At 31.9% G+C, this 22581-nt stretch overlaps 4 protein-coding genes across 7 annotated transcripts; 2 read left to right on the plus strand and 2 right to left on the minus strand.

The window, feature by feature from the left end:
• The first annotated feature begins 4964 nt into the window (after positions 1 to 4964).
• PIG-C (Phosphatidylinositol glycan anchor biosynthesis class C) lies at positions 4965 to 6253 on the plus strand. Its single transcript, XM_074175419.1, has one exon. The coding sequence runs from the start codon at positions 5067 to 5069 to the stop codon at positions 5940 to 5942; it is 876 nt and encodes a 291-aa protein (XP_074031520.1). The 5' UTR covers positions 4965 to 5066; the 3' UTR covers positions 5943 to 6253.
• Positions 6254 to 7945: 1692 nt separating this feature from the next.
• Positions 7946 to 8558, minus strand: RpL36 (Ribosomal protein L36). Its single transcript, XM_023155903.2, has 2 exons — positions 8404 to 8558; positions 7946 to 8317 (listed from the first exon to the last, which is right to left on the minus strand). Exon 2 carries the CDS (start codon positions 8315 to 8317, stop codon positions 7991 to 7993), a length of 327 nt encoding a protein of 108 aa, XP_023011671.1. The 5' UTR covers positions 8404 to 8558; the 3' UTR covers positions 7946 to 7990.
• Positions 8559 to 11682: 3124 nt separating this feature from the next.
• Positions 11683 to 18219, minus strand: Calr (Calreticulin). Its single transcript, XM_023155904.2, has 6 exons — positions 17938 to 18219; positions 17728 to 17832; positions 15012 to 15310; positions 12500 to 12866; positions 12048 to 12385; positions 11683 to 11894 (listed from the first exon to the last, which is right to left on the minus strand). The coding sequence occupies exons 1-6, from the start codon at positions 18020 to 18022 to the stop codon at positions 11871 to 11873; spliced, it is 1218 nt and encodes a 405-aa protein (XP_023011672.1). The 5' UTR covers positions 18023 to 18219; the 3' UTR covers positions 11683 to 11870.
• LOC111501969 (uncharacterized) lies at positions 16778 to 21978 on the plus strand. Of its 4 annotated transcripts, none has more exons than XM_074175422.1 (2): positions 16778 to 17560; positions 19526 to 21978. In XM_074175422.1, the coding sequence occupies exon 2, from the start codon at positions 19541 to 19543 to the stop codon at positions 19877 to 19879; it is 339 nt and encodes a 112-aa protein (XP_074031523.1). In that variant the 5' UTR covers positions 16778 to 17560; positions 19526 to 19540; the 3' UTR covers positions 19880 to 21978. The 4 variants fall into 4 exon arrangements, with proteins under 4 accessions (XP_074031523.1, XP_074031521.1, XP_074031522.1 ...); XM_074175420.1 differs by lacking the exon at positions 16778 to 17560 and adding an exon at positions 18357 to 18886; XM_074175421.1 differs by lacking the exon at positions 16778 to 17560 and adding an exon at positions 18985 to 19140.
• The last annotated feature ends 603 nt before the right edge of the window (positions 21979 to 22581 follow it).

Raw genomic sequence — 22581 nt, forward strand, 5'->3', positions numbered from 1 at the left:
CTTTCTTTGAATGATGTCACACGATCTTGAGTCATAACCTCGAACATGGAGTTTGACTTTGATATTCTGTTCTTGTCGTAGGTGTTAGAATAAGGAGTGTGTTTAATAAGAAGTGTAGTGAGCAGACGTTTGTCGTGAAACGTTCAGTCAAAACGAGAAAGTAACGAGAAGTTTATTGCGATTAGAAATTCAATGCTGACGATATTCAGTTCAATCATGCCTTTAACAAAAAAATTGCAACTTGTGAAAGAGTTACATAAACTATATAATCTCACACTAATCTTCACACCAAGACCCGACCGAAAGTTAGTATCTATAATGTATGACGCCAGCATTGAACATATTCCAAATGAAAACATGTTTGTCCTTGTCGACCCTAACAACAGCGTTCGTTTCGTCTACTTCGAGAGTATTGTGGTCTATAAGATTGAAAGCCGACCCTACTCCCTTTCTCTTCATACACGACTTGAAGAGGCCCAACTAATCATTCCGACGTTTATGTTTTGACCTTGAAGGCTGTTAACTTTTCTCCGGCTTTGATATTTCAAGTGCTGGGCCTCTTTCATTATAATATACCGATCTTATAATTTTGAAGGATTCGTTAAAGCTAGAACCATCCACCCATAACCTTTGACAAGACCCAGATTAGCGATTCACGTTGGATTTGAATCGCTGGAGATTAAATTCATTTGGAAAAGCATTTCCAGGAAGTTTATTCCACATAAACGCAGTCCTTCAAATTGAAGAATTCTCAAACAGTGAAGTTCGAGGTGTACCGAGTTGAACCTCAAAACGATGAGCAGCCACAGTCCGTCGCCTGGTGGAATTGAATGTGCCAACACCTCCCGTAAAAGTATCTATAAAAGTATCACATGTATCTATACATGTGAACAATATTCCAAAGAAGGTCTAATAATTTGTATGTCATATAATTTATGTACAATTTAGTTAGGAATAAAAATGATGAAAAACATAGAAAATTTCATTTCTCATTTTTATTGATGATCTACCACGGCTATATCCATAATATTCATATCGAATCAGTTCAAATGTAGCGCTTTTCACCGCCAATGACATCACAAACTTGGCGAACAAAATGTTTGACATTTCGTAACCACCCTTCATAAGAGCCCTGGTTGAGAAAATTTATGGAGTATTGAGTAGTTTTAGTTTAGAATGCATGGTAAATATGTGAGCGTGGGATTGTTTCCTTTATCCGTATGTCAAAATTATCTTCTAAGTATAGTTGTGGCTCAGCACTTTACTGCTGAAGACGGTATTACAACATATATAGTTCCGCAAAAATAAATATGAATATACTCATTAAATGACTTCTTAAATAGGCGATAATTATAAAAAGCAAACATTTTAAACGCCAAAATATGAGGTTATTTTTGTTCTTCTTATAAATGGTTGAGTGGTAAGACAGCCAGCCAGTAATGAGATAATGAGTTGTTAGAAGTCACGATATAAAATAAATTACAAAATAATTCTCCTGTTTCATGCAAAATTGGTACTGTTAAATAACTAAACAAATTGGTCATTTTTTTTCTATCTCATGCAAATACATTTTTTCAGACCTACGTTATTTATTTGTTTCGGCTTCACATAGGCTGTCTTTATTACCGAAAATGGGATGAATTAAATGTTAAGATTTTCAGTGATTTAGTTCTAAAGACAGTACTTTCCGCGGATTCAGAACTTTTAAATAGAAAAATAGTACTTTTTCAGAAATTTACTCTTTCTGAGTTATCTATACTACAATTCTTCAATTGAATGAAATTTAGGAAAAACAGCAGAAGATGTGTAATTCCCAGAACTCAAGGAACAATATGGAATTAAAATAAGTGATATATCCCCTGGTGTCGGTTTCGTAAAATAGAGATAGATACACTGAGTGAGAGAGAGAGAGAAAGAACTTTATTGTCCAAAGAACAGAATTCTTGTTAACAAAGTTTAGAAATACATTTATGTATGTACACATATATCTATATATACACACACACACACACACACACACATATACGTATGTAACACAAAGGGATCAATTCAAAATTAAATAAACACCTTAAAATCATAAAACCAAGTAAAATAATATAAAGTGCGTATACAAGTGATTTCAATACAAGTGATTGCAAGTCAAAATCTCCATTATAATATTTGTCTAAAGTATAAAAAGCTTTATTTAGCAAAAAACATTTTACAGCACTTCGAAAATTTTTATATGAAGTGGAGCGAAGATATACTGGCAAATGATGTTTCTTATAGCTTAGTTGTCATCAATGAGTGTTTATTTTTGTCGCTGTTAAATCGATTATTTCAGTGAATTGGTGAAGATTTTTTAGATCATCACTTTTTTCGGTTTGAATATGAGCGATTCAGAGTCAAGTAGAAACCATCAATACTATATATAGGTAATCTATTAGAATCTCGATGTTGTAACATCAATTTTGATTATTTTCCGCGAAAAATTTGGCTTCGAATTGTAGTGGAAATTAGTTAAGTATTGAAAGAGTATGTAGATGGACGAAAGTTCATCAACAAGCATGTTCCTCTTCACTTAAATTTGCAATACTCTAATCTCATGAATTATCAATGAAACAAGTGATTTTGGTTACAATAGGACCAATTTTATACAAACTAACATAGAACATCGATAACCAAGTTTCAGAAATTCAAACTGTTTTTACAAACTCTGAAGAGTTTGTATCATTCCTACAAAAAAGTTAAAGCACGTTCTTAAATTCACATAATTCGAAAAAAATATTCACGCCACACCAACATGTCGAAGAAGTAGTTACACGAAACCTCTAAAACCCTAAAATGTTCAACAGGAAAAAATTCTATGAATTTGTTGATTTGTTTCAAAACAAAGGCTCACAACACACTGGTTTGCATTGCATTGATTGACCTTATAACCTAGATCCAAAGTAAACATCTGTTGAAAAGAGAAATGAAAATTTCTATGTTTTTTACATAGTTTTACAGAGTTTATTGTTTAAGTTTGAAAATGTCCATATAGGACGAAACTGCAGTAACGTTAGTTACAAATAAAAGTGGTAAAAAACATAGAAATTTTCATTTCTCTTTTCATCATGATCTCCTACCACTTAGTAACGGCTACATCCATCAATGTATTGTAAACATCTGTGTTTTGCACATTAGCTACCATGGAGCTGGCATCTAATTTTGAATTCCATATGACCTGAAATATTTTGCAATGACTTGATAACTTTTCAACTGTTATGAGTTTTGATATTTTATGTAGAATTAAAAATCCTCCGGTACCAAATCGCATCCGAATAATAAAATACATCCAATAACCATTGATTACAATCGTTGATAATTGAAAATATACGATATTCGATAAAGGTTAAAGTGGTGGTCTAGTTTCATATTTATTCAAGTAAAAGATCGCGGTTCTTGTCTTTTTTTACATAAGTCTTTGATTTTTTCCAAGATGAATAGCAATATCATGATGTAATCACTTGAACTCCCCTCCTTAAACAACCGATATACGGCCTACGGCACTCATGATTCTTCATACTTCCAACTCACTTCGGCATTCGATTCGCAAAGGCGCAAGCACAACAATCATTACATTTGGAAATGATTCTCTCTCCATCTATCAACATGTATACAGTTTCACAGTTCACATGTTCATTACATCTATATCTATGGCATTGTCTAAGGATTTATTTATGGCTTAATGCACCTGAATGGAAGCAAAAGCCAAAAACATAGAGAGAGAGAGATACATCTATATCTATATATTATACATATTAGGAATTCAATTTTTGAACAGTGAGAAAATTTAACAGATGCAGTACTTTTTACAACAAATTCAATACTATTTGACGGTTAAATCCAATTTCTGTACTCACAACCAGAGGCGTTTTCGCTCATATATTCAAAACGTATTCATCTGTGATTCAAATACATTCATTCTGGCGTTGAAACGATGACGTCACATCAACTATGATTTGAAACGTATTCAAGATGATTCAAAACTAATAGCGTGAAGGTTTTCAAACGGAATTTGACGTTACATTACGTCAGTTGTCAGTTTCTTTTTTATTTTGATCGTTATAGTGCTGAAAACTTTTTATCAAATACGTTTTAAGGATGTACAAAATAGAGCTTTACAAACAAATCCAATTCTAATTGAGTTTAGAAAAAAATGAAAAGTTTCTTTTCATTATTGAATTTGACATCTGAAACAAATTGAATCATTTCATTCTGATGAATTTTATTATCAATGACGTCACTACGAATCGTTTTTAAATACATGCTCTAAAACGATTAAACGCCAGAAAACACCTCGGGCCCCAAAAACAACTCTAGTGGTGTGATTTGAAGTGAAAATGAAGATGAAAGTTTATGTTACATTAATCCGCCTTTAGATGGAATAAAAATTGGCTTAGCCATTATCATAGAGAGAATAAAAAAACAGGATACCTAAAAGGTTTGTTCTGGTTCTACGAAATTCAGATTCTAGGACGTCAGGATCATGCGCAGTTGATATAGAGCGTTCTGGTTTATTGAGGATGATTTCGGACTGATGAATCCTTTGTTCTGGTTTCGACTGCGAAATGATCCTAAACCGTCCTGAATCGTTCTTGCTTTTGAGGCTGAACTGTTGAGAACTGTTCCCGTTGCTCATGCGCATTCATGTGGAAATTTGTTTGGGCTATTTGCTAGGATATTTATTTATTTATTTGATTTGAATAATTGATGATTGATGGTAGGTAACATTTGAACTGACTATAAGGATACGCTACATAACAATGAACATGATCAATAGTATTTTCTCGTCTTCATCTCTTCATATATACGATAGGTGGCACAGTGGTCTCCTCAAAAGCGTTCTGGTTTAAACAAGTGTCCGAGACTATTTGGGACTGTTTGAGATTTTTTGTTTGTACGCATCATGTCTTGCGCTGTTTCCAATAAGTTTCGGATGTTAGAACCAGAACAAACCCACAGGTCAGAACAATTACGTTTTGTGATCTGTGCTTTCATTTCAATGAACCATTGATAATTTCATCGTCATATAGAGATTAGAGATGGCTGCAAAGAAGACTTGGAAAAAAGTGTTATATGAAAAACAACCCTACCCAGACAACTATACCGATAAAAGAATGTTTTTACGAGATTTACGAAAAAACATTGATATCAAAGAAATATCCTTTTATGAAGCATTCTCGGGTTCCATGTTAATATTGCAGGAATTTTGTAATGTAGTCACATTTGTTCTTATTTATTTCTGTTTATTGGATGAGTGGGTGGATCCATACACTTTACTATTTACAACAAATATCCTTACAATGATTGGATTCGTTTTTTATCTTTCACATTTCAAGCGAGGAGTGAAGAAAGATTTTGGAAGTTATTTCAGAACAGTCATAACATTCATTGTATTTGGCAGGCTCTTCTCTCCTGTTCTGCATACTTTGACAGATACTATCAGTACTGATACCATTTACACAACAACATTCACTATGATGTTAGTGCATCTTATATTTTTTGATTATGGTGTTGGTGCTGCAATCGTTTCAAATAGTCTCTCGCTCAGTGCAGTGATTTTTGCTTCAATATGTTTGGCATCCAGACTCTCCTCAGCACTCAATGCTTTCATTTTAATGACCATTGCTATCGAAATGTTTGTGTTATTTCCAGTGCTTTTGGCAAAAATGAAAAGTCCTCTTTTTTTTACTGCAGTTTTTTTGTTTATTGATATGTATCTTTTATTGAAAATTGGCAGCCTCTTGACAACTCTGTATATATCAGTAGTTACACTTATCAGTTTAATATGCCCTTTACTTTATGTACAATATCAAAAATATAAAGAAAATATATATGGACCTTGGGATGAAGCTATCGTGGATGATGCTGATAACATTATTGATGATTTGAATACAGGAGTTGAAAACCATTCGTAATTGTGATTGAATAAAGATTAACGCAGAATTTATCACTTACCTGTGAATTAAATCTTTCTGATAAACAGATGGCAGGAAAATTATTCTAAGGCTGATTTGGAAAAATTCAGAGTGGATTTGAAAATCTAATCTTTTGTTTTGAAGTAGGACATCATAAAGCCTAATTAAGATATCTACAGGAAGTTATTTTTTTCATCTAAATAATTTGAATCCCGAAATGTAGATTTGTCTCCATCATTTTTATTAACAGTATTATTTTTTCTTTATGTACTTCTTTCATGACGGATGAAAATAAAATTAATTGAGTCTAATTTTTTTTATTTTTCCTAACAATTTATCTCTAATTGGAAAAGGCTTTAATGTCCACATGTTAAGAAAATAAAAGGAAGAACTGAAACCTCTGGCATAAAATAAATTCAAATCAAACACTGCTTCCAAACACCAACTCTTCTCGGCGAGGAGAGATATTTTTAGGAGAGATTAGCATTGGGAGGGTGATTCACATAAAAGTTAATAGTGAGCTGTGTGGAATAGGGCCTTTGCCATCGTTTATAGTTCTCATGTCACACTTAGCTATTCTCATGTTTTCGAAGGCATAAAAAAATCTGGTATTGTCTGCCAATTTAAACAATTTTCGATTTTTTGAAAAGTCGAAGTTATGCGAAATTTCTTCCTAAATTTACGGTTTCTTATCAACTTATCTACTATATTTGAAAGATACCTGTTGGTTTCAACTATTTCCTTGATAGATTGTTCGGAGCAGTATTTTGATGTTCTTTGGGTTCATTATGAACTTAAGTAACACTATCGTGAGATTTTTCACTAAACGCTGGTGAAACACGTATTGCAGTTTTGTAAACTGCAAATTGTCACTTAAATACATCAACGGATTTTCACAAGTGTCAGCCAATTCCATTCGTGTGGGTTCGTTATTCTGTTTTTCCCTGAAATGAATATTGATCTTGCTTGATAAATTAGCTTGTTAACTAACTGAACACTCAAGACATCCGTCAAAACATCTGTTACTCGGGGTCTCTTGAATAACAATAATTTTAAGTTGTCTCTAAAATAGTTGTTTTGTCTATATGAAAAACCTGGTAGCCTTCAATTATACATTTTGATGTCTACAGAAAACACTGGACCCTACCTACCACAACAATTTGAAACTAATGAACATATCAGAATATTCAACTTTATTTGTTACATTGACATAAAGTGTACTTAACGTTGGATATCATGGGTTCATTTTGCTCATGTGAACAGTAGTAATAACTCAAGGACACTGATAATTATAAATTAAATCACTACAATGTGGGTTGAGAAAATTGTAATGTAATTATGAGTATTCATCAGTGTAGACTATTTAGTTTTAAAATATTTTTCATTTTATAATTCATTTCAGGTCTATAAGGTATGAATAAAAAATACCTACTTTCTAAAATAAAACAGTTTCATCCAAGTTAGAATTCCTAAGATCTTGCTTGCTTAAGGCACTTTGGCGAAAAACTGACTGATGTTTACACTGGTATAAATACTAGTTTGATTACACCAAACAAAAATTTTCTGGAGAAAAATATCGAACAAATTTTATACTAATAGCCATACAAAATTGTTAAATTCATTTTAATTTTTTGAAAATACCTTTATTTGGATTGTAATTATCTGATCAGTGCTGGAAATCCCATGTTGAAAGAAAAGACTTTGAATCCGAAGCTCGCACAAGTTTCGACTTCTTAGGGTTGTAGTTTGTAAGAGGTACAACTACTTAATGGAAAAACATTTTAAACTTCATAAAAATAAGTATGATTTTGGAAGAAAATGTATCTAGGAACATTATCAGTATTTTGATAGCTTTGATCCACTTGGAAATAGAATTGAACTTATATCTGAGATCGAAGCTGTCAATGTAAAAGATCTCATTGCTTTATTTTGTCCAGGAATTCATTAATTTGATTGAATTTTCATTTCAGTATATTGTTCAAAAAATTAGAATAGGGATACAATTTTTTTTGACTACCCAACTTTTATTCTTATAAAAAATATTACAACTATTTATGGGTAGCCTGTTTACGCATTTGTGTGAGGATGTTGGACAGTTCTTCACGCTTTCTCTTGGCTCGGATGTGGGTTCCAAGACGTCTCTTCAGGAATTTGAGTGCTCGTTTATCTTTGGAAACTTTTAACAACTCCATGGCCCTCTTCTCATATGGGGCATGTCCCACAACTTCTCGGATAATGTCTCGAACAAATTTCGTATGCTTAGTTTGGATCCCCTTCAACCTCGCAGGCCGAACTTTGTTAATCTTTGACTTATCAAGTTTGGTGGTTTTGTGCCCCCTTTGAAGTCCTACGGCTATCTCGTACCTTGGAGCCATCTGAAGAGGAATTGAGAATGTAGTTTGATTCAACTCATATATTAGTTTCAATCGCACTTTCTCAGAAATTAATTTTCATATCTTACCTTAACCTCTACACCTAAATTGTACACGTGTCTTCTTCTTATTTTTCTCCGGAGCAAATGGGTTTGACTGCTAGGTCAATATCCAGATTTTGTTTCGGAGTAGCAATATGACTGGCGTTCGCAATATGACTGGAGTTTCATGGTCTCGTGCACAAGTAATACAAACTATTTTGAAAATTTAAGGGCTTATTGAAATATTTGGCCATATTAGGTCGAGATACAGTTTGTATTGATGATTTGTTTTCGTAAACACTTTTTATGACTGTAGATTTTTTTTCTATTTAGACAATAAAGTTTTTATACTCAGTACATTCCAAGTATTTGTCAGCAATAGATTCAATGCGATTGAAAAATATTGAAATGAAAAAATTATTAGTTTTTTTTCGACAGTTTTTGTGATTTCTAATTGTATTTCTATTATTTCTAAAATGTGTTGTTTCTTATCCTGAAATTCAAAAAACACAAATGTAAATATAGCAAATCATCGGTAGGTATATTACATTTCTTCAATTGGTTGATTACTTTCTCTGATATTGAAAACTGGGAAAAAAATTAATTTAAGTATCAATAAATTGAACCCTTCACCGCATAGGTCATGCCTAGAAGTTTCTTTTAGATACAAGCTGAAGTAAAGTCCATAGAATAGAATAGAACTTTATTGTGCCCATAAAAAATACAAATATTTTGGACAAGTTACCTATTAAATTGCACAGTTACATAAAAAAGCTGTAAATGTAACAATAAAATTAAATGTAGAGTATGAAATGCATTTTAAAAATTCTTAACGTATAAAGAAACAGGAATAAAAAGTGGAAAAGATGCACTAGGTATCTCCAAGCGAATCCTTAAGAGTGAAATGAAACAATCAGATACGTTCTGATGAACAAGAACACAAAAGGACATTTTGTTAAAAAAATAGGAAATGTCAATGACGAAAAGTTCAAACGTGTAGGTATATACAGGGAAAAATGAATATCATTTTTGATGACTCTCTACTTAATTGAAAATTCACAAGTTAGGTACAAACCTACCTACTACATATTTTGTTTTGATCTACAACTCAGACTGACCTAAATTATATACTCAACTACCAAATATCTATACCAATCAATTATTTCATTATGTTAGAATTTCAATTTTATTTTAAAGAATAATCATTTCAAATTTTGAATCCGATATTTCAAGAACCAAATCATTGAAAAATTATTATTGACAAATACGCACATTTTACTGTAGAAATTTATCAAGGGGAACAACCATCAACAATAAAGTGTATATTAGGGTGGTCACAAGGTATAAGGTGGAAAAATATTTTCGTCGTTATGCCGGCGGGACTCCCCTTAAATTTGCTATTTGTCTAGAAAATAAGATTTGGAAAGTTCTAGCTCAATTTTAGATAATGTTAACCCGTGCCTCATCGAGATTATATATGAAAAAAAAACGAATTGTTTGCTAAAAATCGTTGTTTTTTCCCTCATAAAATGTTGCCATCTTCAAGTTTTACTCCAACCACTTTTTTGTTAAAACGTTTATATTTGAAGATATCTATTTTTTCCAAGACCGGAAATGATCTGAATCCTCAAAGTCGCTATTTTTAGAAAATACATACATTTTATATTATTAAACAATATATAATCCCTACATATATTATGAATGCGAATGTAAGTTTGTTTGTTACAGTTTCACGCGAAAACTAGTCAACCGATCATCATGAAATTTTGTACACATGTTCTTGGAGGTATTAGAAGTAACATAGGATACTTCTTATTAAAAAAAATATTTTTTATGTAAGATAAAAAAATTGTCAAAAAAATCTCTAAATCTAGCTACTTTAACATCATCTAGCATTCCAGAATGATTCATTTCTATTGTACTGACACTTATTTAATGGCATAAATGCGAGCGAAGCCGCGGGTAAAAGCTAGTAAAACATAAAATAAAACATCTTTTCAACTTAATAATTGTTTTTACGAATTGCAAATTAATTGTTACCTATCTGGTATATAGTTCTATCCCTTAAAAGGTCAGGTTTTTTACAAATAAGCTATTGCCAAGGACCCTTTCTTTAGAGAATCCCTATCAGGTATCATAAACCACATCCTTCCTCTTGTGTTGCTTGTCTGGGATGCATGGGCACAGTATAGCTAATATATTAATTTATTGTATTAGTTTGATAATGTCCTTGTAGGACGAAACTGCAGTAACGTTACTTACAAATACAAGTAGACTAAAAACAAGAAGTTTTATTTCTCATTTTTCATAATGATCTCCTACCACGAAGTAACGGCTACATCCATCGATTTATCAAATTATCTTAGAAAAACAATTTTTTTCTTGCCAAGGTTTCAAATATAATTAAATTCGTTTTCAGGGCTCTGTAACAATGAATTCTATAAAACATACCTGCCACAAACTTCTAAGTGTTGTCCTTTTTTCAATATTGTAAAAGTGATAATGAAATGACAAACGGAAGAGTTTTTCTATGTTAAAACTATGACTAAATTTAAAAACCATCAGACATGTTGGATATATACGAGTTGTGTTGGTTTTAAATATCTGTTTGCTCCAGGCATTTTTTTGTAAAATTAACTTTTGGTGAAATATTTGACTGGTCAGCACATCTTCAGAAAATAGTTCACGTCACATTCTTGTCAACATAATGATGCCTTCTTTAACACTAGTCATTCTTAGTCGCAAAAAATGTTTGCATTTGAAAAAAAAGTTATAAATTACCTACAGTGACGTCCTAGAAAAGAAAATTCATCGATCATATATCCGAAGTTTTTTGATAACAAATGATACCACAAATGTCGACACTTCATTCAGATAGAATCTAGCGTTCATTAAATATATTTCACTCCCTCGACTCTGATCACATGTTATCAAATCTGCATCTGCTCGCTCGGCTACAGATTTTCAAGACCCAACACACCTCAGTAGGATGAATAGGGGTAATTTATCTGACTTATTACCAGTTTTAAGAGTATTATATTGAAAATTTGCTAATTATTTTTCGGATTAGACACTCATAGGAAGAAGTACTGGATCCCAATCACAAATACTTTTGAAAAATATAAATATGATAGAAATAGATGAATATTAAAAATATTTTCTTTCAATGAACAATGAATATATTTTACACTTGTGCTCGCTACTTGGGTCTGTCTTTACCAAGGCTTTTGTTTTTTCCCCTTAAATCTCTCATTAGGAAAAGTAGTACCAAAATATTGTTCGAGTATATCAATGAACAGCACAAAGATTGAAATAGAAAACTCTTCATACAAAACAATAATTTATTGAATTTTATACAAATAAAATGTGTAATTCAAAAACAATAGTTCGGATTTTGTGTTTTATTAGAAGTATTATGCTCAATATTAACAAAAATCAGTCAAAGGAACAGTACACACTATCGAACAAAACACTGCACACTGTAATATATAAAAATTGTCTCTTCGCTTCACTTTTTATAACTCATCATGATCAGTTTCCTGAAACCAAAAACATCAATTAACAATAAAGAAATATACATGTGAAACCAGTTGTGTAATAAAATTTGTACTATGTGACACTAAATGATATGTTCTGTTTTTTATATAGAGATGGAATGACACAAAGACAATAAAAATTTAAAGTAGACTCACCTCAACCTGTGGTACATGCTCTTCTTCATTCGCATCATCATCCTCATCTTCATCATCTTCATCTCCACCTTCGTCTTTCTTATCATTTTCACTAGCAGCATCACTTTCTGCTTTATCCAAAGCTTCTTTGGCTTTCTTTTCACCTTCTTGCTTATCTTTCAATCCTGACAATGCTTTTTGGGCATATTCAACATCGTCTGTGATCAACACGTTGTCGAAGATGGTGCCCGATTTCACCTGCCACAAATCGAAACCAAGTCCACAGATTTCTTTCTGTTTGTACAAATCAGGTACTGGCGTGTATTCTGGGTTGTCAATTTCTGGGTGGACCCAAGCACCTACATAAAAAAAACCCATCAGAATATGAACTATGAGGAATTAACTTTTTTCTATCTGAATCTACATTTTGGACACAATTAATTGATTATAATGCTTCCTATAAAGACATCTACCTTTGTAAGCTGGGTTATCAATCTGCTTTGGTTTCCATTCCCCTTTGTACTCTGGATTATCGATCATTGGTGGTTCCCATTCTCCATCCATTTCATCATCCCAATCATCGGGTTTAGTTGCATCGGGATCAGGGATGTGTTCGGGCTTGTCCCAATCTTCGGGTTTAGAATCGTCAGGGTCTGGAATGGTGGCACGATCATCCCAATCTTCAGGTTTCTTCGCCTCTGGATCTTTGATTTTCTTGGGGGGAAGAAGATCCCAATCAGCTTCCAGCTCTCCGCTTTCTACTTTTTCACCGTCGATTTGAACTTCGTATGTGTTGTCTGGTTTGATAATGAGGGTGTATGCATGGGTGTAAACATCGTCCTAGAAAATAAAATTGTCATAGTTCATAGCACATTACATGATAATACAGACAGTAATAATCTGGTAAAATATAAAATTCAAGTGATTTTCTATAGAGCTTATTTTAAATAGTTAAAACATACAGTCACTTCCCCTGTTTTACTAATCAAGTGATTTATTCATCTTTTAGTTTTAATATTCGTTCATACTTTCAGATAACAGTGGACAATTGTTAAACAACTTTGGCTTAGTAATCTTTGAAAGTTTTTAATTTGAAATATATGTGATTTCATACTGGGCTCACCACAAAGTAAATTATGTTTATCAAGGATATTAATAGAGAATGGTAAAAAATGAAAACTTTTAGAATTGTCATACTTATGGTATGGAGAACTAAAAAATCATTAAAATGAATATGTTTCCTGTCACTGAATTACCTCAGCCTGTTGGATTTTGAGAGAGGAAAGAAACTACTTTTTCTGAAATGTTGGCCATTGATTGTAAAGTAAACTCAATTGTGGGATCTCAAAAAATATTTTTTGCAGAATTGAAAGATTCAATGAAATATTTGGCTCAATTAAACACATGGTGAATGTTTTGAATATTTGTGTAAAACATTTCTCTATTTATCTTAAGCCGAACACAGGGTTTACATTGGCTTCGATATTTACATAATTATTCGAGCAAGGATGGCTATCAAAGAAAATGACTTTTATTTCATTTAGGAAAGCCGTGACTGTCTTTTTGGGCAACGTGGAAAACCCTAATTAATTCATCCTAGGTAATTCAAGTCTTGCTTTAAGATGGTGAATGTTTCAAATATGTGTGTATAACGTAACACCATGAAACTGAAAGAAAGGGTTCACCTTAGATCTGATATTTGTAGAATGATTGACTATAAAAGAAAAGGAGGTATGGATTTCAACACTGTGGACAATGTGGAAAATGCCAATTATGAATAATTGGGGTTTCAATAAATTGATGGACGTAGCCGTTACTATATGGTAGGAGATCATCATGAAAAATAAAACCTTCTAGTTTTTTTATTTGTAACTAACAATTACAATTGTAATTGTTCGAAAATGTTCTTATAGGATGAAACTGCAGTAAAATTAGTTACAAATAAAAGTAGCAAAAAAAAATAAAGTTTTATTTCTCATTGTTCAATTGGGGTTTTCCATTCCATTGGGGTCAATTATGAATAATTCGAAAATATGGGTTTTCTGATCTTCTCATCTTATACAACCATCCAGACTTTTTATCCAAAACAGTGAAGAGCTGTATCACAACATGATTGCTAATTACTATTGGTAAACAACAAAATGCAAAATATCATTAAAGAAAAGGCTATACAAGTATCTGAAGTATATGCCTAGAAGTAAGGAAGAATTGTAGCCTGATGAAATTAAAGTTTGAGTTGTTTTATGTATCAAGTCGGGTATCAATTTTTCGCTAGTTTATACCAACGTGATACAAAAAAAATCAACAGTTACTATAACAATTTCAGTTCATTAGATGTATTGCTTGGAAAAATTTTAATATTTTTTGTTGGTCTATGTAATTTAAACAGCCTCCTCTTATCAAAATACGAACTACAACATAACATGATGTTCACTCAATCTGGAAATAATAAAGGATATCCACCCATTTGGGAATTGAGTTTTTAGAGCCTCTGATATTTAAGAGACTCGTAATTTTGAAAAATTTTAAAATTTCCTACGCAGCATTGCATTGATTCAATTTGGCCAACAAATATAAAAAAGCATATTCAGATTCTTAATAATGAGTAGAGATTCTAATTCAGGATTCGTCAGAGTCTATCTATGGAACTTCCAAAGACCAATGAAATGTAGGCCTTACAAGACCAATGAACACTCCAGGACTAAGCACTGGCAATATTGGGCCATAATTAAAAACAGAATGGACACAAAATTGATTTTGAGTGTTTTGACCAGTTATATGTATAATTGTTCAATTGATGTCTATGAATGCTATGAGAACACAAAGAAATATTTTGCAGCTCTCCCTGACTTCATAAGTTGTATATTCATTGTTCAAAAAACGTAGGAATCTGAATATTGTATTTTATCTACAGACACACTTCTAATACTTGTCGATATATGTTTAAACAATATTTGTAAAACACAATTTTTTAATATTTCTTACCTTGCATCTGATATCTTTGTTAATTAAAACATTCTTGTCGTTATGGTTGATGATAACGTGCACTTTCTTGGTTCCAGGTCCACAGATGTCAGGGCCAAACATGAGCCTGTAAGGAGAATCGCCATGCATCTCCTCGGGAGTGAGAGAGCAGTCAAAAACTTTTACGTATCCACCACCACAATCAATATTCTGTTCATGTTTGACGGTGAACTGGATCACAAGGTCCTTACCCTCTGTGGAGAAGGGAGTGAATTTCCTGCTAAGGGCATAAAACCTGGCATCTTCTGATGTTTGGATACCTGACATAAGATTGAGATTCTATTAGATAGAGATTCAAACATATATGTAATAGATAATAAGATTACAAGTTATATAGTCTGATTTATTGAAAAGGAAATATTTTTAGCAGAAATAATTCTTTTATGAAAAAAATGATTTTTACTTCTCCATCAATATGAAGAGTGGGAAACTTTTGAAGGAATGAAGAATTTTTTTTACATATATCAACAATCACTTTTTATGTGTGAATCATGCTTGGAAGTTTTTACCTACAAACTAATAAAAAATCCATCTGAAACAACTTCTTTGGGTTATGAACATGCACAAAAATCGTCTTTTCCTTATCCAGTTTGCCCACCATAAATTCATATTGGAATTGAAACAGATATCATAAACAGGAACGTCATACAACCTAATATATGGGTATGCACAAGTAATGATATAAAACTTGACTTTCAGGTGGACTTCTAGGAGTCTAAAAATCCTCATTAACACCTTTGAAATATCTTTGAAAGACTATAGAAACACTTGATTTTTCCAAAAACATCAAGACTATACGTTTAAAAAAGACAACACTGTTCCATCACAAGAATTAGTAAAAATCATTCAAACAACTAGGAATTTCAACCCCAGACAAAGCAATTTCATTTATTGGAAATGAAATATTTTTAGGGTAGTTACTTTTTTTAGAGAAAGCCTGTTTGGCATGCTACTTCTACATAAAGTGGTAGAGTTTTGGCAAGACTTGCATGAAAAACATTCACTGAAAAAGATGCTGATGAGAAACTGAATTAGGTACTTGTGTAGCACTGTTTGGAACCTTTGGTGTAGTAATAGATATTACTGGAGTTTTTTCCCAACACCAAATCGTTATTTTAACACCTCGATACGTATTTCGATCACCAAGTGACCATCTTCAAGAGGAAGATTAAAATTAATATATTCACAATGTTATTCTTATTTATACCATAGATACCTCTTCTAGGTACCTGCACCTTCTCTCTGGTATCTGGTGGGCCTATACTATTAGGTATTGGTCCACCATCGTTATTCATAATATTAATATGTTTATTTATTTTTACACTCTCATAGGCATCTAGTTGTTGTTAACTTGTCCAACTAATCTTAATGAACCATTCCATATACTTACTTCATTAAGATTAGTTAGACAAGTTAACAACAACAGGCACGAGAATGCCTATGAGAATGTAGAAATAACTAAACATTATTGTGAAATTAATTCAAGACACTTAAGACACAGGTACCTTGAACAGGTATCTATGGTATAAATGAGGATAACATTGTAAGTATATTTAGTTTGATCTTCCTCTTGAAATTGATCACTTGGTGATCGAAACACGTGTCGAGGTGTTAAAATAACGGTTTGGTGTTGGGAAAAAACTCCAGTAATATTCAATTGAATTAGGCCTTAAAGACTTACAAGAAACTTCTGTAAGATTACTTTGAAATTGACAGTTTTTACTTGTAAGTGGAATTTTATATCAATAATATAATTGTTTCAATTCCATTATCAATGTTTGGTGTTCAAACTTACTTTAGGCTAGTATACTAGTAGTATGTAATATATAGTATACTGAAATACCAGTAGTATCATCAATATAAATGATAACTCTTCAAATTTTTATTCATAGAAAAGTGAATCATTAATATAGAGTTCACCTTGTAGGGTTGGATACTCTAATTTGATATGAGCAGCTGATGTGAAGCTGAAAGCAATTAGTGAACCGGTTGTGTTTCTGGTACAATTTATAGATGTCCAACAGATTATTTTAATATTTATTATTGAACCGACAGAAGCACAACCACTTTACGAATTGCTCGGTTAAATATCAATTGCTGCCAATCGAGAATATCTATGATAACAGAATTCACAAAATGAATCTGCAGGAAGCCACATCTGATGAAATTGTATGAAAATCATTCAATTGTGTTCTGACAGAAAAACTTGTTAGTCACTAGTATTAATTCTCAGAATTGATATAATGCTGCATAAATTGACCAGTTCTAAAAATCCTTAAGGCAGGGACTAGAATTTCTAAATTGGCCCTGAAAATTGAATGTCTTATCACCTTCAGGAATTTGTGCAAAAACATGGAGTTTAGACAGTTTTTCTTGCTTTTGTGAGATTCCAGTTTTTCTTCCACTAAATTGTTAAAACAAATATTCGGCATAAAACATAACTAGCACATGAGTACCTATCAGTGTAGAAAGTTTTTAACAGTATATGTGCTACTGACCAAAGGGTGAAGGTGTGTGAAAAACTTGATTATCTTTAAGAACAATAATTACTGGGAAAATGAGGACAAGGCAATTGGTAGATTCATTTTGGAATTAGGAAATTATTTTGATGGAAAACAGAATACACTCTTGACAATCATAAAATGATCAAATCAAACTTGATCAATATTTAACTTACCGGCATCTTCCTTTTCATCATTGAAAAATTTACCAGCGGTCCTCACGAACTTGCCAAATTCTTTTCCGGGATGTTTGCTGTAAATCCAGTTCTGTTCCCATGTATCTAAAACAGAAACTCTTTTTAATTTCGCAGGCAACACCTTTCTAGAACATTTGAAACTGGTAAATGTAATGGGTTGATAATAACATCAAATTGGATGAAACTTACCGTCACTGAATTTTTCCTCTAGATAAACACTGGCTTGAGCTGCATACAAATACGCAAAAATAACAAAAACCCCGAAATACTTCATTTTGGGTTTAAAGAATCACTCCGACCTCCGACACGTCAACTTACCAAAACGTCTCGTAATGAATGCCAAAAACCAACAATGAGAGGTGTATATAATTCTAAAACTCAACGCTACTATCTCGGACAAACTTGCTGCAGTCGGTCTTTTTTACACATAGGTAGATCAATGTTAGTGAAGTGGCCGTCAGTCGTTGAACTGTTATTGACTCGACAGATGGAAGCTTGTGATTGGCTAGAAACCCGGAGAATTACAAAACGTGGCCCGTGTTATCTCCTTTTTATGTAGAATACGTTTACTCGATTTCTTGCCTGACGTGAAGAATTTTCTACGCGATATGGTGTACAGCTGGAGAGGAGAGATTGGTTGGCTGAAGTGGGAATTAAAGTTGGCGGCAACCGATGCATATTCAAATTTGATAATTTCAGATAAAGAAAGTACAGGAGCGTGGTACTGCATTGCTTGATTCACATTGTAGATAATGTTAAAAAATTATCAATAGCGACAGGCGAATAGGTACAACAACAATAAAATATTGAACGGGGCTAAAATTTATGATTCTCTATAATCTTGACATGTTCAATAAAATAAAATGAAAGATAAATATATCTGTAATTCAAAGCCTTTTCTTGTTGATAACACCCATCAAAAATTACACGTAGAAACTTCGTAGATCTAAAAATATTCAAATTCAAAAGGACCGCTTCTTGATTCGAAGAAAGTATCAAAAGTTCAACACACAGATACAAAGAACCAGCTCGCCTACCTTTGTGATTTGAAAGTAAAAGTAATTTGTTCAGAACAGTATTAACTCCTAAAATAATTTAGCTCCGTTTTGATGTAACGTTTTATTACTAAGTGAAAAGGGTAAGTTAGTAATTTTCACGCATTAATTATGTATTTGTTTGTTTTGATCAAATTAGTTGTTGCGGTAAAAACTATAAGTGCCTACCCAGGCACGAAGAAGTAGTTTACCTTGAGTTGGCAAAGACATCACAGGATGACTTATACTGTTATAAAGGTCTTGATGTGTTATTCAGAACTGGTTATTATAGAAATAACACTATATACATATACACTGAAGATGAGGTAACTAAACAGTGCAAATAGTAAATAAAAATGTAAGTGCATAGTGTGCATCTGATGCAAATCATATCATATAAAATATATCAAGTCAAGAAATTAATGAAGAATAGTTGGTCTTGGTATTTTTCATTATGTTGAAGAGAGCATATGAGACATAGTTGTGTGATATTGTCAAAAAATGTCACATGATCATATTCCATAACAAAACAGGATCCATATAAATATATATTAGAACGGGCTTTAGCTTTCTAAATCGTGAATAATTTAGTGAAAAGGATGTAGACTGCATTTGGTAATTTCCTTTAGATAGGAATGAACAAAAGAACACTATTCATTTGTATTCATTGATTTCAAGTTGTGTGATATCTGAAAAAGTACTTATAGAAGTTTAGACTGAAAATATTGGGTGTTTTTTTTCAGATGGTATAATGAAAAATGTCTTCACTGAACGAGAGAAAAATAAACGACGTTCGAGACATTTGGAGTTGTAATGGAGAATCTGATAAGGAAAATCCAAAAGTTCCTATTGATAGCAATGTCGATAACAAAACCAAAAATAAGTATAAAACTTTGGAGAGGCACTTGAGTATGAAAAAGACTATAAGGAGGAAAATGATGAGAGATCTACGTGAAATTGGTGACGCGCAATCCGAAGAAAATGCCCAAAATCAGAACGCTGGATTTTTAGATCAAATCAAAAATGATCAGCCGCCTCCTGCAAATATTGACAAGCCTAGTTTGTGGAAGAGATTGACCAAAGGATGGGGACATTAATATTCTGGTTAGATAGCAGGTATAGATTGTCCATTATTTTGGAAAGTATTGCCAATGACTTTCATTAATTAGACTTTAAATACGGTGGGATATATTCCTACCATATAAATGTGAAAAATATGAGTGATAAATGCTTATTTGCCTTAGATAATGTATAGCTTTAAAATGCGGTTCCTGTAAGTTTTGCAATTATTATCTTTGTGAGAAAAATTTGTTTTCTAATCATAATACTTTTGTAAATGAGAAAAATCGATTAATGATGGATATACACAAAATATAATTTTACAGAAAATTCCTACCATTTTGGGAATTCATTCCACCAACAGTGTGAATATTTTTATATAAAAAAACATTTGTTTATCTTTTCCCATTTCATTTTGTAACATTTACATTTTACACCATATAGAGGGAGAAACAAAAATAAAAACACCTAAAAATAAAAACACCTTTATCGAAGATTAAATGGAAAGTTTATTTGAAATGGTTTTTTGAACTGAAATTTCATTTTCTGCAATTTCCTGATTTTGCATGGCCTTACTTTTATATAGGTATTCAGTTTGGTTATATTTTAAACCGTATACCTTTTGTATTGGAGTACAATATATCAAGAAATGAATATTATTTTGTTTAAACATTGAATATAACAATTATTTAATTTACAAGAAAACCATGTCGTAACTGAATTCAACAAATCGATCCTCCATTTTTTATCTGGAAAATAGGCTAGAGAAAAGGTCGGGATTTCTATAAAAATGTCAATATTTAATGATTCTTCACAAAATTACGTTTCTGCCCATTCAGTAGCCAACATAAATTAGAATTGAAAGACCTATCAGTTATTCTTATGGTCTAATGATGAATTAATGACATTGATATGTGTCCAAGATAAGAAGGGCCATTATGGGAAAATCAGAAACAGTAAGAGATATTATTTTATATCCTATTTGAATAATTTACTAATTGAACGATTATGGTGAAACATCAGTGAAGTTGTCGTCAAAAAGTCTGACTTATATTGGGAGATTCTTTATTCCAGTCCATATATAAAATTAAACTAGGTGAAAAGTGGCAACGAGGAAGTTTTTTAAAAATATTTTCGGAACCAATCAAAATTTACTAAATTTTGAAACGTTTTTTGAATGACCTCTAAAATGGGAAACTTTCTCCAGATTCAACTGGCTTTCCAAATTACCAGAAATTTTAATTATCTCCTGATGATACTCAATAGGTTAGCGAAACGTGTGTCGAGAGAAAGTTTCCTAGTTGTGTGGAGAGTGTTTTAAATACATTCAATTATATTATATTAATGTCGTTTTTATGAACAGTAAGTAACATCCATACATATACTTCCTGTATTTTCAAAATTATTAGGGTAGGAAGATCTAAAGTGTGCGAGTCTATTCGACTCATACTTATTCAAACTCCATCAAATCTTCGATTACTCATTTGAAAAGTGATCTTTCAGGTCACATGGTAAGTGTGAGATTCTGCTAAACGCTTAAAACCTGATCTGGTCCTTAGAGGGGAAGGCAGAGACTGTGTGCACTGCTACTAGAGCCTCAATATCAGGATAGTTCTATGTTTTTTGAGCATATTAGGATTGAGTTGAAAAACAACTTCAGTTGACATTTCGCTCTTTCGTTATAAGGTCTTCTTCAATCAATCTAAATACAAATGAAACATCCTTGAGATGAATGAAGTCAGTAATTATTATTATTTAAAATTTTGTTTCTCTTTCTATGATGTGAGATTTTCCCCACAATTTAAAACCATGTGCAATTATGATGATGCAGAACTTTTGAAAATTAATGAAATTTCCTGATAAACCAGTATCAATATATATATATATATATATATATATATATATATATATATATATATATATATATATATACATACATACATTGTATTTTTTAAAGTTGTGGATCATCAGACAAATCAACGTTTGTTAGTATTTTCCTCTTAAACTGTTTTCAAAGTTTGATGTTGAGTTTATTATATCTTTATTATATTAATTTGTAATTAAGACGAAACTGTATAGATAGATGAATAAAGTCTGATTCCAATTTTATTATAGTTGAGGAAAAATTGACAAAATAGTTTCTCATCTAATTTTTTTTTAAGAAAAATGTTCCAAGGTGGTGAAAGTTAAACCTTCTCTAACGAATGATTTCAACTAATTTTAATCACTCTTTTATATAAGTGGCAATGGTTTGAGATGGTTCTACTTAAATCGATTGGATCACATATATTTCTTGAGGAGAAAAAAAAGTTATTGTACGGGGTTACCATCATAAGCAGATTGTTTTTGTAAATTTCGTTGCTCATTAGGAAAATTAGAACTAGACAAAACGAAAACTTTTTTAGCTATTGACACAATCAATCAAGTTATGATATCAAAACCAGAAGTGAAACATCAGAAAATAGTATAACAGAGAGAGAGAGAAATACACCAAAATAAACTTCAAAAAGAACGAAATTCTTATATTTTAATAATTCAGGCCAATATTTGATATAAGACATTTTTCCAGAGTATTGTCGATGGCCACCCTATTAGTGAGGTAAAAAACAAAAGCAACATAATTAATTGATAGACATTCAGATCGAATAAAAAAACTTCAATATCTAATAATCTGTGAATATATAATGAAAATGATTAGTTCTAGCTTTTTTGAATTTTGATTTCACAATTTTTGGAAGTT

Source organism: Leptinotarsa decemlineata, unplaced genomic scaffold, assembly GCF_025532065.1.
Source record: "Leptinotarsa decemlineata unplaced genomic scaffold, Ldec_3_MD MMD2_tig00001019_RagTag_RagTag, whole genome shotgun sequence".
Lineage (NCBI taxonomy): Eukaryota > Metazoa > Arthropoda > Insecta > Coleoptera > Chrysomelidae > Leptinotarsa > Leptinotarsa decemlineata.